The following is a 13,505-nucleotide window of genomic DNA, read 5'->3' on the forward strand; positions in this document are numbered from 1 at the left end:
ATAGTGAAGCATTGCATTGTGAGCTCCCTCCAAGGAACACCGCCCATAGCCAGGAATGATCAGTTCCAATTGTCTAGCCTGAACAAAACAACTTTGGTATACTCCCTGGAGCCATCAGTTTACACAAACAAATCTACTGTTCTCCCCTATCCATGCTCAAAATCTGCATCAGTTCAATTGGGACTTCATCTTCTCCTGACTGATCATGCTGCGGGCTGCACCTGTCTCCAGCACTCCGGATCCCCAGCTACCACCACCACCTGGAACCCCCTGATCGATTCAAGCTCCACGGGGTGGTAAAAACCTGTCTGTCTCTTGCTCTCTCTCTCTGTATAGCTTTCCGATTCTGCTTTGTGTGATCAGTTATAATTTTCTAAACCTGACTTTTATAATCAAATTTAAGTTAGATTTAATATTAATTGTTTTGTTTGTTTGACTCCCCAATGTGATATGGCCGTTAAAAAAGCAAATGCGGTTTTAGGGTGCATCAGGCGAGGTATTTCCAGCAAAGATAAGGAGGTGTTAGTACTGTTGTATAAGGCACTGGTGAGACCTCACTTGGAATACTGTGTGCAGTTCTGGTCTCCCATGTTTAAGAAGGATGAATTCAAACTGGAACAGGTTCAGAGACGGGCTACTAGGATGATCCAAGGAATGGAAAACCTGCCTTATGAAAGGAGACTCAAAGAGCTTGGCTTGTTTAGCCTAGCCAAAAGAAGGCTGCGGGGGGATATGCTTGCTCTATATAAATATATCAGGGGGATTAACATTAGGGAGGGAGAGGAATTATTTAAGCTTAGTACTAATGTAGACACAAGGACAAATGGGTACAAACTGGACATTAGGAAGTTTAGACTTGAAATTAGACGAAGGTTTCTAACCATTAGGGGAGTGAAGTTCTGGAACAGCCTTCCAAGGGGAGTAGTGGGGGCAAAAGACATATCTGGCTTTAAGACTAAGCTTGATAAGTTTATGGAAGGGATGATATGATAGGATAGTTTAATTTTGGCAATTGTCCTTGGATTATCAGCAGATAGGTCTGCTCAATGGTCTGCGATGGGATGTTGGATGGGATGGGATCAGAGTTACTGCAGAGAATTCTTTCCTGACTGCTGGCTGGGGAGCCTTGCCCACATGCTCAGGGTTTAGCTGATCGCCATATTTGGGGTCGGGAAGGAATTTTCCTCCAGGGCATATTGGCAGAGGCTCTGGAGGTTTTTCGCCTTCCCCTGCAGCATGGGGCATGGGTCACTTGCTGGTGGATTCTCTGCTTGAGGTCTTCAAACCACAATTTGAAGACTTCAATAACTCGGACATAGGTTAGGGGTTTTTATAGAAGTGGATGGGTAGGGTTCTGTGGCCTGCGTTGTGCAGGAGGTCAGACTAGATGATCATGTTGGTCCCTTCTGACCTATAAGTCTATGGTTATTTCTCATCATCATGTTCCTATTATGCCTCTGGCGTTTAGGGCATTGACTAAGCTCCTCCATTTCTGTCTGTTTCTGGCAAATCTTTCAATGTTTCCTCAGCTGTCCCCCTGGTTTTTCAGCTTCCACAGCTCTTCGCCGTGTTTTTTTCGGGTGTCCTTATTTTCTCTTGCCTTCAGATGTCCATCTTATTGCTACTCTGGTAATGGAATCAGTTTCCATCCGAAGCACATGACTGATCCAACTCCAACACCTCCTGGCAATGATGGTGCTCAGATCCTCTTAGCTGCACTGTATCAACAGATCTTGGTTTGTTCTGGGCCAAAAGATACGGAGGATTTTTCTGAGGCAGGTTGTATGGAATGAAGACAGTTTGGACATGTCATACTATCTCATTCCCCAGCATTCTGCACTATAAAGTAGTGTTGAAAGTACGCAGCTCTAATACATCTTGAGTTTGGTTTTGGTGGGTTTTTTTAATGATGATTTCCAGACTGTCTTTAAGCTCTGGAAGGTGTTTCTGGCTTTACTGATTTTGTTCCACCATTCTGGCTGATGGTGCTGCTCAAGTATGTGAATGTACTATGGATATTACCTGGCAATAAATAACTTTCATGGTTAAGCTGGTTGCTTCTCTATCCTCCACACCCACCCCCCGGGCTTCCTGTTTTTTTGGCTTCCTCATTCACTCTGCAGGAACACTCCTCGTACCTAAGCTAAAAAGATCCCTGCAGCATTCAAAAATTCTATGGGGTTTGCTCATCAAGTGGGTTACTACCAGAACAACTGAAATGTGAAAGTGGGGATAGGGACGTGCTGAACTCATATGAGGATGGCAGCTTGGAGGTGCTGTTCAACCCAGCCTGCTGAATGCAAGGACCTATGAGGGTGACACCTTGGAAATGCTGCTTAACTGAGTCCAGGAACATATGAAGGGCCAGCTGGGAGTGCTGATTAACTCAGTCCTCTCAGACATGCTCTGTTAGGGTTGTGTTCATCTGATTCTGGGGCTGGAAGAATCCAACTCTGGAGAATCTAGGTCCTGCAGAATAGCTCCATTGGGAGGGAACTTGCAGCAGGGAGAAGTAGAGCTCCGCATGAGAACACAAGTGACACAAGCAGTACATTGACAGAATTACAGAACATCCCCTACCCCAAAAGAATAACCCTAATAAATGAGCTTACCCCAAAACAACAGGTAAATCTGGCAACAAAAGAAGGTACCAATAAGACTGGTGCTTGACTCCAGGTTTAAAAATCTGAAATGCCTTCCAAAATCTGAGAGGGATGAGGTGTGAAACATGCTGTCAGAAGTCTTAAAAGAGCAATACTAATGCGGAAACTACAAAACCCAAACCACCAAAATAGAAAAAAAAAAAACCAACCTTCTGTTAGTGGCATCTGACAGGGATGATGAAAATGAAGGGGCAATGGTCCACACTGCTTTGCATTGTTATCAAGCAGAACCTGCCTGTTCTCGCTTTCAGGTGAAATTGTAAATAAGAAGCAGGTAGTATTATCTCCCGTAAATGTAAACAAACTTGTTTGTCTTAACTGGCTAAACAAGAAATAGGACTGTGTGTACTGGTCTCTAAAGTTTTACATTGTTTTGTTTTTTAGTGCAGTTAAGTAAAAAAATTTCTACATTTGTAAGTTCCACTTTTATGAAAAAGAGATTGCACTCCAGTATTTGTATGAGGTGGACTGAAATACTACTTGTTTTGTTTTTTACAGTGCAATAAATAAAAAAATATAAAGTGAGCACTGTACATTTTGTATTCTATATTGCAACTGAAATCAATATATCTTAAAATGTAGAAAAACTTCCAAAAATATTTATATTAAATTTAAATTGGTATTCTATTGTTTTACAGTGTGATAAAAACTGCAACTAATCGTAACTACTTTTGCGTGTTAATTGCTTGAGTTAACTTCGATTAATTGATAGTCCTAATGCAAACCTATCCCAACAGCATGAGATACGGAATAATGCAAAGTTGCATATTTAAGATGTAACTGAAAATTTAGATCTTAGATGCCAAAAATGCAATAATTTACAATACTAAATGCACCAGAAAAACTTCAGTGTATTTTTCTATTCCATTATAAACCATAGGGGGATTTTTTTATTAAAATAAACAAATATAAAATACAGGTATTTTCTTGTAGTATTTGCAACCAAAACACTGAACATTACAGAAGTGAAATGGGCTACAAAAATTAGCTAAGCGACAGTAACAGTAGGTGTTGAAACAAAATATGCAGGATAGCACAGTGAAAAGAAATTTAAAGAGCTCTATCACTTATCTGCAGTATTATTTGTAACAGCTAAGTTTTTAAAATATAATCTTTCCCAAAAAAAGCTTAGAATGAACATTAAAGGAGTGTCTTTTTTTTGTATTTGCACAGCATCTAGCACAATGGGGCCCTAAACCTAACTAAGGCCTTTGGGCACTATTGCAATATAAATTGTTGGTTGTATATTAAATCTGAGAGGAAAAAAAACCCCTAACTATTCCCTCTAACTTTCAGACACCCTACAATTACTCTTGACTGTTCTTTGGTCTTAAGGCTGTCCAATGTACAATGGAGAAAAACAGGCACTAATCATGTCTTCTAGACCTAACAGTATATAAGCAAGGATTACATTAAGCATTTGGCCTTGATTTAAAAACCACAAAGTTAGGGAACATCTTTATTTAGTATTTCTTTAAAAGATCCTAACTGGAAGAAGAACGTATAAATTAGAGCAGAGATAGATTTTTTTTTTTTAAACCCTAGCGTCTGTCTCGATTATTCATTGGAGGTACAGCCTCCAGCATTAAGCTCAGCCCTTTAGCTCAAGCCATCAGAAGAGGGAACCAACAACTCGATTCGAGGGATTCAGTGGGTTCCTCAGGGACTGGTTTTGGACCAATTTTTTACTAGCCTTGGCACAAAAGGGTGTTCGCTAATAGAGTTTGCGACCACACTGGGTACTGCCACTACGAGAAGGACCGGGATATATACGGATGTCTGGGTGATCCTGTAAACTGGAGTAATAGTACAGGATTGAAATTTATTGTGAAAGTGCAAGGTCATGCCTGAGGATTATACAGATTTTTGTTATAAGCTGAGGATCATCAGTTAGAAGTAACAGAGGAGGAGAAGGCCTCGGAATATTAGTTTCACAGGATGACTATGAGCCCTGTAACATGGCCGTGAAAAAGCTAATGCTGTTTTAGGATGCATCAGGCGAGGTTTCCAGTAAAGTAAGGAGTTTGTATGTTGTACAAGCACATGGTGAGACCTTCTTGGATACTGTGTGCAGTTCTGATCTCCCATGTTTAGAAGGATGATTCAAACTGGAACAGGTACGAGGGGGCTATAGGATGATTCAGGATGGAACCTGTCTTACTGAGGGACTCAAAGAGCTTCGGCTTTTTAGCCTACCAAAGAAGGCTGGGGAGATATGATAGCTCTCTAAATACTCAGGGATAAAACATAGAGGGGAGGATATTTAGTCAGTCATGTGGACACAGAACAAATGGATATAATTGGCCATCAGGAATTTTATTTGAAATTAGTTTCTATCATCAGAGAGTGAAGTTCTGAAACAACCTTCCAGGGGAGCAGGGGGGCAAAGACTACTCTGGCTTCAAGACCAAGACTGATAGTTTATGGAGGGATTGTGGATGGGAATGCCTAATTTTGGCATTAATTGATCTTTTGACCTATAACGTATATGCCCATGGCTTGTGATGGGATGTTCTGGGTGGGATCTGAGTTACACCGGATTCTTGCCTGGGTGTCTGGCTTGCGAGTCTGGCCACATGTCAATCGTTTTAGCTGATCGCCTATTGGGTCGAAGGAATTTTCTCCAGGGCACGTTGGCAGAGGCCCTGGTGGTTTTTGCCTTCCTCTGCGCGTGGGGACTGGGCCCTGCTGGAGGATTCCTGCACCTTGAGTCTTTTAACTATGTTGATTGAGCTTCATGCTAACGACACAGGTAGGGGGTTTGTTGCGGCGTGGGTGATGGTTCTGCAGCTGGTTCTTGCGCGGGAGGTCAGACTAGATGATCACATTGGTCCCTTCTGACCTTAAAGTCTATGACTCTTTGTGGTAATAAAAGGAGCCTCATCTTCTCAGTATTCAGTTTAAACTTCAACATGAATCCTAGCTATGCAGCTCTTTAAAAAGTTACGCTTTTGTTTGGTGATCTGTTCTGGAAGGTCTAGTGAAGAGAAGGAATTCATCATATATTAGAATATTTAGGGATTTTTTAAAATATTTATTTAATAAATATTTAATAAATATTTTTATATTTATTTTAATAAAAGCCTCTTGGTGGCAGACACACTGGTGGAAAGAGATATAGTAGAATTGCATTTAGTTGTCTAATACCAAGAGAAAAACAAATACTTTGCATCATACTTTAATATTACATTATGGTTAAGATTTTGTAAAGGGAATTTTTCAAAGTCAAAGTCACGCAAAGGCTGCGGGCAATAAACAAAATTCATGGAAGCCAGTGACCTGTCTGGGTGTGTGTATGTATGGGAGGATCAGGAGTTTGATGCTGAAGTAGTCATGGAGTTCCATTAAAGTCACGTGACTTTGGTGACAAAATTGTATCCTTAATTACGGCCAAATCCTCCCTGAGTTACACCCCTGAAAACAACTTAGTTCATAGGCTCATGAGTGTAACTGACAGCAAAATCTGGCCATCTTAATAAAATAACTTTTAAACTTTAAATATTAAGCGGTTAAGTAAGACTTTTGTTTCTGATAAACCAGTGTTGAAGCAAGGTAGACTGGTTTACAATTGTTAACACTGGTCCCTTTTTATGACATTTTCAGCAAGTCTTTGTAAACAAAATTTATGTAGATTTTTACAGAAATTTCTTCGTCAAGAAAACACTGATCTGAATAAAATGTTTTCTTACAAGGTAATTGATTTTGAATGTTCCTGTTGATAAACATTTGACAATTAAAGTTCAGTAGCATTATCTAATGACATTTAGAGTATATTGTTTTTTTAAACATATAAAGCATGATGTTAATGAACACAGTGGACAATGCATTTTAATTTCAGAAGTGATAAATCCTGGACTTGAATGCAAAATTCTTTATGAATTAAGTTACCTTTGTTTTGATTTCTTCTGCAAAGCCAGGTGTATCAGTATCTGGAGGATAGGCAACTGTTACATAGATGTTATAAGGCTTTACCTGTTTTTCAGAAAAACAATTGCATCTCTTAATATGAGGGACATATTGTTAAGTTTCATATATTTCTATTGACATTCTATTGTGTTGAAGAGATGTTTCAAACAGGCTAAAATTCTGCAAACATGTATAGTCTTACAACCACTTCCCACAGGATCAGGCCTAGATGATGATCATGATGGTGAGTCTATTTAAGTACTGCTCTGCTCTTAGAACCAACTGAGAAAAAAAGATGCATTTCTACATAACAGGGGTGCGTGGGTGTGTGTCTGAGTGAGAGAGAGAGAATTATTCAGAATTATAGCATCTTAATTCAGTTTACAATGGTTTTCATTGTTTTTTTCCTTCTATTGTAACTGAAGGAGCCTACATAACTAAGAATGAGCTGATTCTATGCCTTTCTCACGCATCAGAATTCTTTACTGAGCTTCATTCAGTTATACCTGTGCAACTTTATAAACAGTAATGGGGTTTCACAGCTGTCACTGAGGGCTTAATGTGACATTTAACTATTTGTCATTGGCAATGATGCACAAGATGGAAAGAACACAACATGACTGTGAGAACAGTAGGCCTAGCAGTTAGAAATTTTTTTACTTGTAAACTAAATATATTTAATACAGAAATTATTGACAAACATGGCTACTCAATGGTTTTTAACTGGTCACTTTCAGATCAGAACTGCACTTTTAAAAAAGACTGTTCATAATCTGTTAGAACCATTTTAAGGGTTAGTGTCATTTAAATAATCATAAAGGCTGCTATCTTGTTCTCAATTGGGCTTGTTGTCCAGAAGCATTTTAGTAGTATGGTATGTCAAACATACATAAGGATGCAAGAGATGCAACATTTTTAATATCTACCAATTATGCTACAAGTAGCTGAGAAATGGATAATCATACCTCCATTTGCAGAGCTTCAGCCAATCCTCGAAGAGCAAACTTGGTTGGAGAATAAGCTGTGTAACCAAATAGTCCCACCTGTCCAGCCTGAGATGATACAAACACAATCCTTCCCATTCTTCGTTCCTTCATGGTAGCAATTACGGCATGGCTTGCGTAAACACTACCCAAGTAGTTGACTGCCATTAACCTCTGTGCAAATATTATGATCATATTTGAATTGTACAGATACAAAATTCTTAGCATTGAACATTTCAACAATCCATATTTACATCAGTCATAGCACAGCAATCATAAGAGACTTATACTAACTAACAGAACTAATTACAGGAAGGACAGTTATATCCTGAGTTTAGAATATTGTACATGCTTGAAGTGAGAATCTTGACCACACACATTTTTTTTTATATTTATATATATATCCTAATGACATTTAGTGCATTTAATAATGCACTCAGACAAGATGCTGGTCTTCAAAATAAAAGTAGGCTTAGCAACTTTCAACTATTGGAATCTGATCTGTAGATAAGGCATTTTGCAGCTGTCAAGGAAACAATTCATTTAAATATTCAATCATATGAAAGAATACTGTGAAGAATAAAAGTTACTAAAAGCTTTAGATAATGCCATTGTTTTAAAGATAGGTAGCAGGAAGATAGTTTGTTGCAAATAAGCAACGGATTTTGGAGATTGGACAATGACTGGCAGAGTAGCAAAGGGAGAGAGAAGCATGTTGATTTGTGCCTCCAACAGAGAGGTATTGCAATTAAATGACAGGAGACTGGAAGATACTGAATTAATAGGTTAAATATTGTTTTACAACTCATACCTAAATATCTTTGCAGTGCTTCACTTTACAGTACAGAACAAATATAGACTTTATATGGAGGAACAAAACCATAAAGACAGGGGCTAACTTGACTTCAGTTAACAAACAAAAAAAAACTAGCCAACCTTTTCTGAGAGTCACAAGTATGAAAAGATTTCTCACAAGATCAGATCATTTGTGACCAGATCACAATTAGACTAAACTGTAGGACAGGAGTAGGCAACCTATGGCACGGGTGCCGAAGTCACACTCAAGCTGATTTTCAGTGGCACTCACACTGGCCTGGTCCTGGCCACCAGTCTGGGAGGACTCTGCATTTTAATTTAATTTTAAATGAAGCTTCTTAAACATTTTAAAAGCCTTATTTACTTTACATACAACAATAGTTTAGTTATATATTATAGACTTAGAGAAGGAGACTGTCTAAAAACGTTAAAATGTATTACTGGCACGCAAAACCTTAAATTAGAGTGAATAAATGAAGACTCGGCACACCACTTCTGAAAGGCTGCCGACTCCTGCTGTAGGATAATTCAATATTCTGACCTGCTAGAGGGCTAATATTCTAAGTAAAGACCAAATCCTGACCCTTACACAAAGTTCAAGTAAGCAAGCTTTGCATGGAGGACCTCCACAGGGATCAAGAATGAAATCTTCCCACATAGCCACCACAGCCACAGCAGTTTAAGGGCTGCTATCATAGCTGTAGTCCCATTTTGGCCTGTGTTTGCTTAAAGTGAATCCACAGGCCATGCTCCCGCCATTCTTGCATGTCATCCCCCAATAATGGTAACTCAGAGATGCTAGAGAGCCACAATTCCCAATACACAAGGGGACTAGGGTCAATACTTGAACAGCTTTTCCATGACCAAAAACTTCTCCATCCACTTAGTACAGCAGAAACACACAAGTGACAATGCCTGAGGCCATCCACAGAGTGCAGAATTTGTCCTCATACATGTACACCCAAAGTTAAGTAATGCACTTAAGTAAACACACACAAGCCTAACGATTTGCAAAAAATTAAAAAGCAGCTCTTAAATAAACTGAAACCATCCCCTACAGAAACAGGAGAAAGCCATCAATAATAAATTTAATACAACCACTATCTGTGGTGGCTATTGTACTACATGATTTCAAGTATTTGCCTTAACTAAAACTAAAATAGCAAATTAATGTACTTGATTTATACTCAAAATTGCTGATCTGCTTCCTGCATGGCACTATGAAAAGTTGTGTCTGATTTTGCAGCGTGGCTTCAACTACTTTGATTAATGAGCTAGATTTCTTCCTGGGTAACTGGTAGTAACAGAGTGAAGTTTAGTTATAAGACATACTTCTGCAAATTTTAATTTAAGCTACATGAGTCAATTTAGGTATTTACAACATAATACAAGGCCCCTGAAGTTAAGGGAAAGACTCAACCTGAATTCAGTGGGCTCTTGTTCAAGTCCTCAATGTGGCAAAACAGCCTTATGAAATACATTCTTAGAATGTAATCAGAACATATGCTCTCCTTAGGATGTTCTTCATCTGTAGACCAGTAATCTCAACTGGAAAGTAATGAATGCTTTGTGATGAATCATATGAACAAAGAAGTCTTTTACACCAAAAAAAGAATTGTTTTTAAGTCTCAGAGAAATGCTGACTGTGGGTGAGGATGATCAGTCATTTTCTTGACTCAGGGCTTGTCTTCACTACAAAAAGTTAACTCAAGTTAGAACTTGCGTGCCATGCTCAGAGTCCATCCACATACACAAACCCCTGAGAATCGATGTGCTTTTAACTGAAGTTGAGTAACCCACAAGGGGCTATTGCTTGAGCTAGCATGACTTGTCAGCTGCTCACACAATCACTCCGGCCTCATCCACACAAAATTTTGCCAATACAGCCAATATCAATGGGGGGATGGGGCGGGGGGACTGAAAGGAGATCACTCTCCTCAGGGGACATAGCCATGCTGAAAACTATGAAGAAGACTGGTTCTGTCTGCATAGCTAATGCCATTCAGGGAGGTGGTGTAGCTAAGACGGCAGAAGGAGGTCTACCAGCTTCCAGTATGGGGATTTGCCATCATAGCAATACTAGCCAAACCCTTATAGGGTAGGCAAGATCCTGTGTGCTGCTTGAGGAGTATTTTGTGGCTGTTGTCACTTGTGATAGTCTAACTCTAAAGGAGTTAATGCAAGAGTAAACAACTCAGGTTAACTCAGCAGCGAAGAGACATAGATTAAGACTCTTCAAGGGTACGAAGTCTAAAATATGATATTCTGCAAGACTGCTAAAAGATGAAGGCTTGAATTATCAGCAACACAGAGGAGACTTATCACTTTTGCATCCGTTCTGAATAAAATCTAAACATAGAGCTTGTCTACACAATGCATTAGTTTGCACTAAAAGTACCCTAATGTGCACCAGCCAGATCCACATGGGACAGTCAGTGCATAACACGTTAGTGAGCACTAGAATTTACACCTCTCTAGTGCAGAGTAATGTACCATGCAGACAAGCCCAAAACTGTCAAGCTGAACAGAATACTTAATAGTATCCTCTCGGTAACCACTGAGTGATACTATATACCCAAACAATGACTGATATACACCTCTATCCAGATATAACGTGACCCAATAGAATGCGGGCTCACATACAACACGGTAAAGCTCTGACATGCTTCTCTGAGCAGCGTGTTAAGGGTGTCGGGCCAGGCCGGGGCTGAGAGGTTTGATAAGGGACAGAGGGTCTCAGGGAAGGTCAGGGGCTCCCTCCCCAGGGCCTGGGGGGCAGAAGTTGTGGAAGTGCACTTTTGGGGGCCCCGCAGTCCCAGAGTGGCCCGGGGGATTAGTTGGGGGCCAGGAGCAGCCCGCTCTGCTTCCCTCGCCCCTGCCCCAGCCATGTTGCTCAGGGGAGGGGACTTGGGGGAAGGGATTCCCCCCGCACTCACCAGCAATGGCAGAAGTGGAGCAGCCCGGTCCCAGCCCGTTCCCCTCCGCCAGCTCCCAGCTGCAGCGCTCCGCTTCCCACCACAGGAGAGTACAGGGGGCATTCCTTTCTCCAACCTCCCTGCACTCAGCTGCAGCGGGAAGTGGAGCACCGCGCCTGGGAGGTGGCAGAGTGGAGCAGGCTGGGGCTTCCTGCCGCCAGTGAGCATGGAGGGCATCCTTTCCCCAACCTCCCTGCACTCACCAATGGCAGGACGCGGAGCAACCCAGCCCCAGCCAGCTCCACTCTACCAGCTCCCAGCCGTGGCACTCCACTTCCCCCTGCAGGTGAGTGCAGGACCTTTCCCCAGCTGACCCTCAGCAACACAGCTGGGGCCGGGGCAAGGAAAGCGGAGCAGGCTGGAACCGTGTCGCTCACTTCCCACCACAGGTGAGTGCAGGGGGACATCCTTTCCCCAGCCTCTCTGCACTCACCGATGGCAGGAAGAGGAGTGCTGTGGCTGGGAACTGGTAGGGTGGAGCGGACTGGGGCCGGGCTGCTCTGCTTCCTGCTGCTGCTGGTGAGTGCCTGTCAGGGGGCAGGAAGGGCTGGATAGGGGTTGGAGTAGTCAGGGAACAAGGAAGGGAGGAGGGGGGAGAACAAGATTGATATAATGCGGTCAGATTTTTGTGTCTCCCGAGGACCGTGTTATATCAGGGTAGAGGTGTATGATAAACTGCCTTTATAAATCTGTCCTAAATTTCTCAAATCCCTTAAATTTCTTTTGTCAAGTGAAGAATTTGCTTGTAATTATTTCATTCACAAAACATAGCGGTTTCTTGTTTACAGCTAATGATCTTCAATTTTCAGACTCTTTATGGAGTTCACTGGATTGTTCTTTTTAAAAGAAAGCATATTTTCATTTTTTTGGGGGAGGGAAGATACTTAAAACCACCACACACTAAGTGTCCACTTGTCTACTCGTCTCCTCTATATCTATATATAAAAAAGAAAAAACTGTCACAGCATTCAAAGTTTCAAATTGTGACTTCAGTACAGAAATTTTATTTTCAGCTTCCAGGATCTCAGAATAGACAGTTTACTTGATATAAATGTTGGATTAGCTAGTCTTTAGAAATTATGCCAATTATCTGTTAAAGGGGGGGAAAAATGCCTACTCACTTCAAAACAGCTCACTTCAAGATCCTCAAATTTTCCTGTAATTGATGTTCCAGCACAGTTTATAAGCATGTCAACTGGACCCAACTTCTCTTGAGCCTATACAAAAGTTAGTATGCATACTGGTGAGAGTGAAAATATTTTTCGTATATTGCAACAACTTAAATGTTCAAAATCATGAAAAGAAAATATATTTACAATAAATATGTAGCTTACAAGGAAAAAATTCCTCAAAAATAGACAAATTAATTACTTTCTTACTTGTTTAAGGACGTTCTCCACATGTCCATAGTCTTTAGACACATCAACAGATATACAAAGCACAACCTAATGAAGGAAAAAGGATTGAAAGGTTCAATGATGGAACAAACAGAACAGAGTCCTATCTCTTTAAAATGCTATAAAAGTCAAATGTTTTTCTGCAAATCAAAATACGGCTTTGGAGAAGTCAATAAGAAGTTACTGAAGTGCAGGGTATTAACATTTCAATTTTACTTACAAACAACACTATAGGTCTAATCATTTAGGCTGAGAAAATTCACTTATAAGTTAACCAGCTAAGAGAGAGCAATCAAGTTTAAGGGTTTCAAACCTTGTAATTCCATTGCAGCATTTGTCATTATTGATGGTCAGAAATCAATATGGCTCACTAACATTAAAAATTGCAGGCAAACTTAACAAGTAGTTTTTGCAAGTCACAAAAGTCCCTGGCTCGTTCTGTGGAGCTCTTTGGAAATTCAGGATTAACACCTATTTTAAAAATGCAATATAAAGCAAAAGAGTAAAACAGCACTCTTTTACTTAATTCCATGCTAATGATGCAATCTCTGTATGCTAGAAACTATGCTTTTCTTTTCCACAGGTTGTTTTATCTACAGGATATTAAGCCTGTAGAACCAGTTTTTTTGTTGTTGTTTTTTTAAACTGTATGGTGACATACATGTCTTAAGTGGGGCAGTTGCCAGGAACAGATTCCATGGAAAGCATTTCAATGAGTAATTCGTTAATCATACACAGTTGTGGCAAATATTTATGATGTGACAG

General features: G+C 40.4%; 1 protein-coding gene across 2 annotated transcripts in view; it reads right to left on the bottom strand.

Annotated features, from left to right (window-relative positions):
- The window catches only part of KDSR (3-ketodihydrosphingosine reductase), a 38,564-nt gene that overhangs the window by 11,608 nt on the left and 13,451 nt on the right, over positions 1 to 13,505 (bottom strand). For both annotated transcript variants that reach the window (XM_032792411.2, XM_032792412.2), the window contains exons 4-7: positions 12,723 to 12,788; positions 12,465 to 12,560; positions 7,535 to 7,726; positions 6,552 to 6,635 (exon numbers count right to left, since the gene is read on the bottom strand). In XM_032792411.2, coding sequence (XP_032648302.1) covers positions 6,552 to 6,635; positions 7,535 to 7,726; positions 12,465 to 12,560; positions 12,723 to 12,788 — 438 coding nt within the window. The remainder of the gene's footprint in view (positions 1 to 6,551; positions 6,636 to 7,534; positions 7,727 to 12,464; positions 12,561 to 12,722; positions 12,789 to 13,505) is intronic.

The sequence above is a fragment of the Chelonoidis abingdonii genome, chromosome 2, assembly GCF_003597395.2.
Source record: "Chelonoidis abingdonii isolate Lonesome George chromosome 2, CheloAbing_2.0, whole genome shotgun sequence".
In the NCBI taxonomy this organism is placed as follows: Eukaryota; Metazoa; Chordata; order Testudines; family Testudinidae; genus Chelonoidis; species Chelonoidis abingdonii.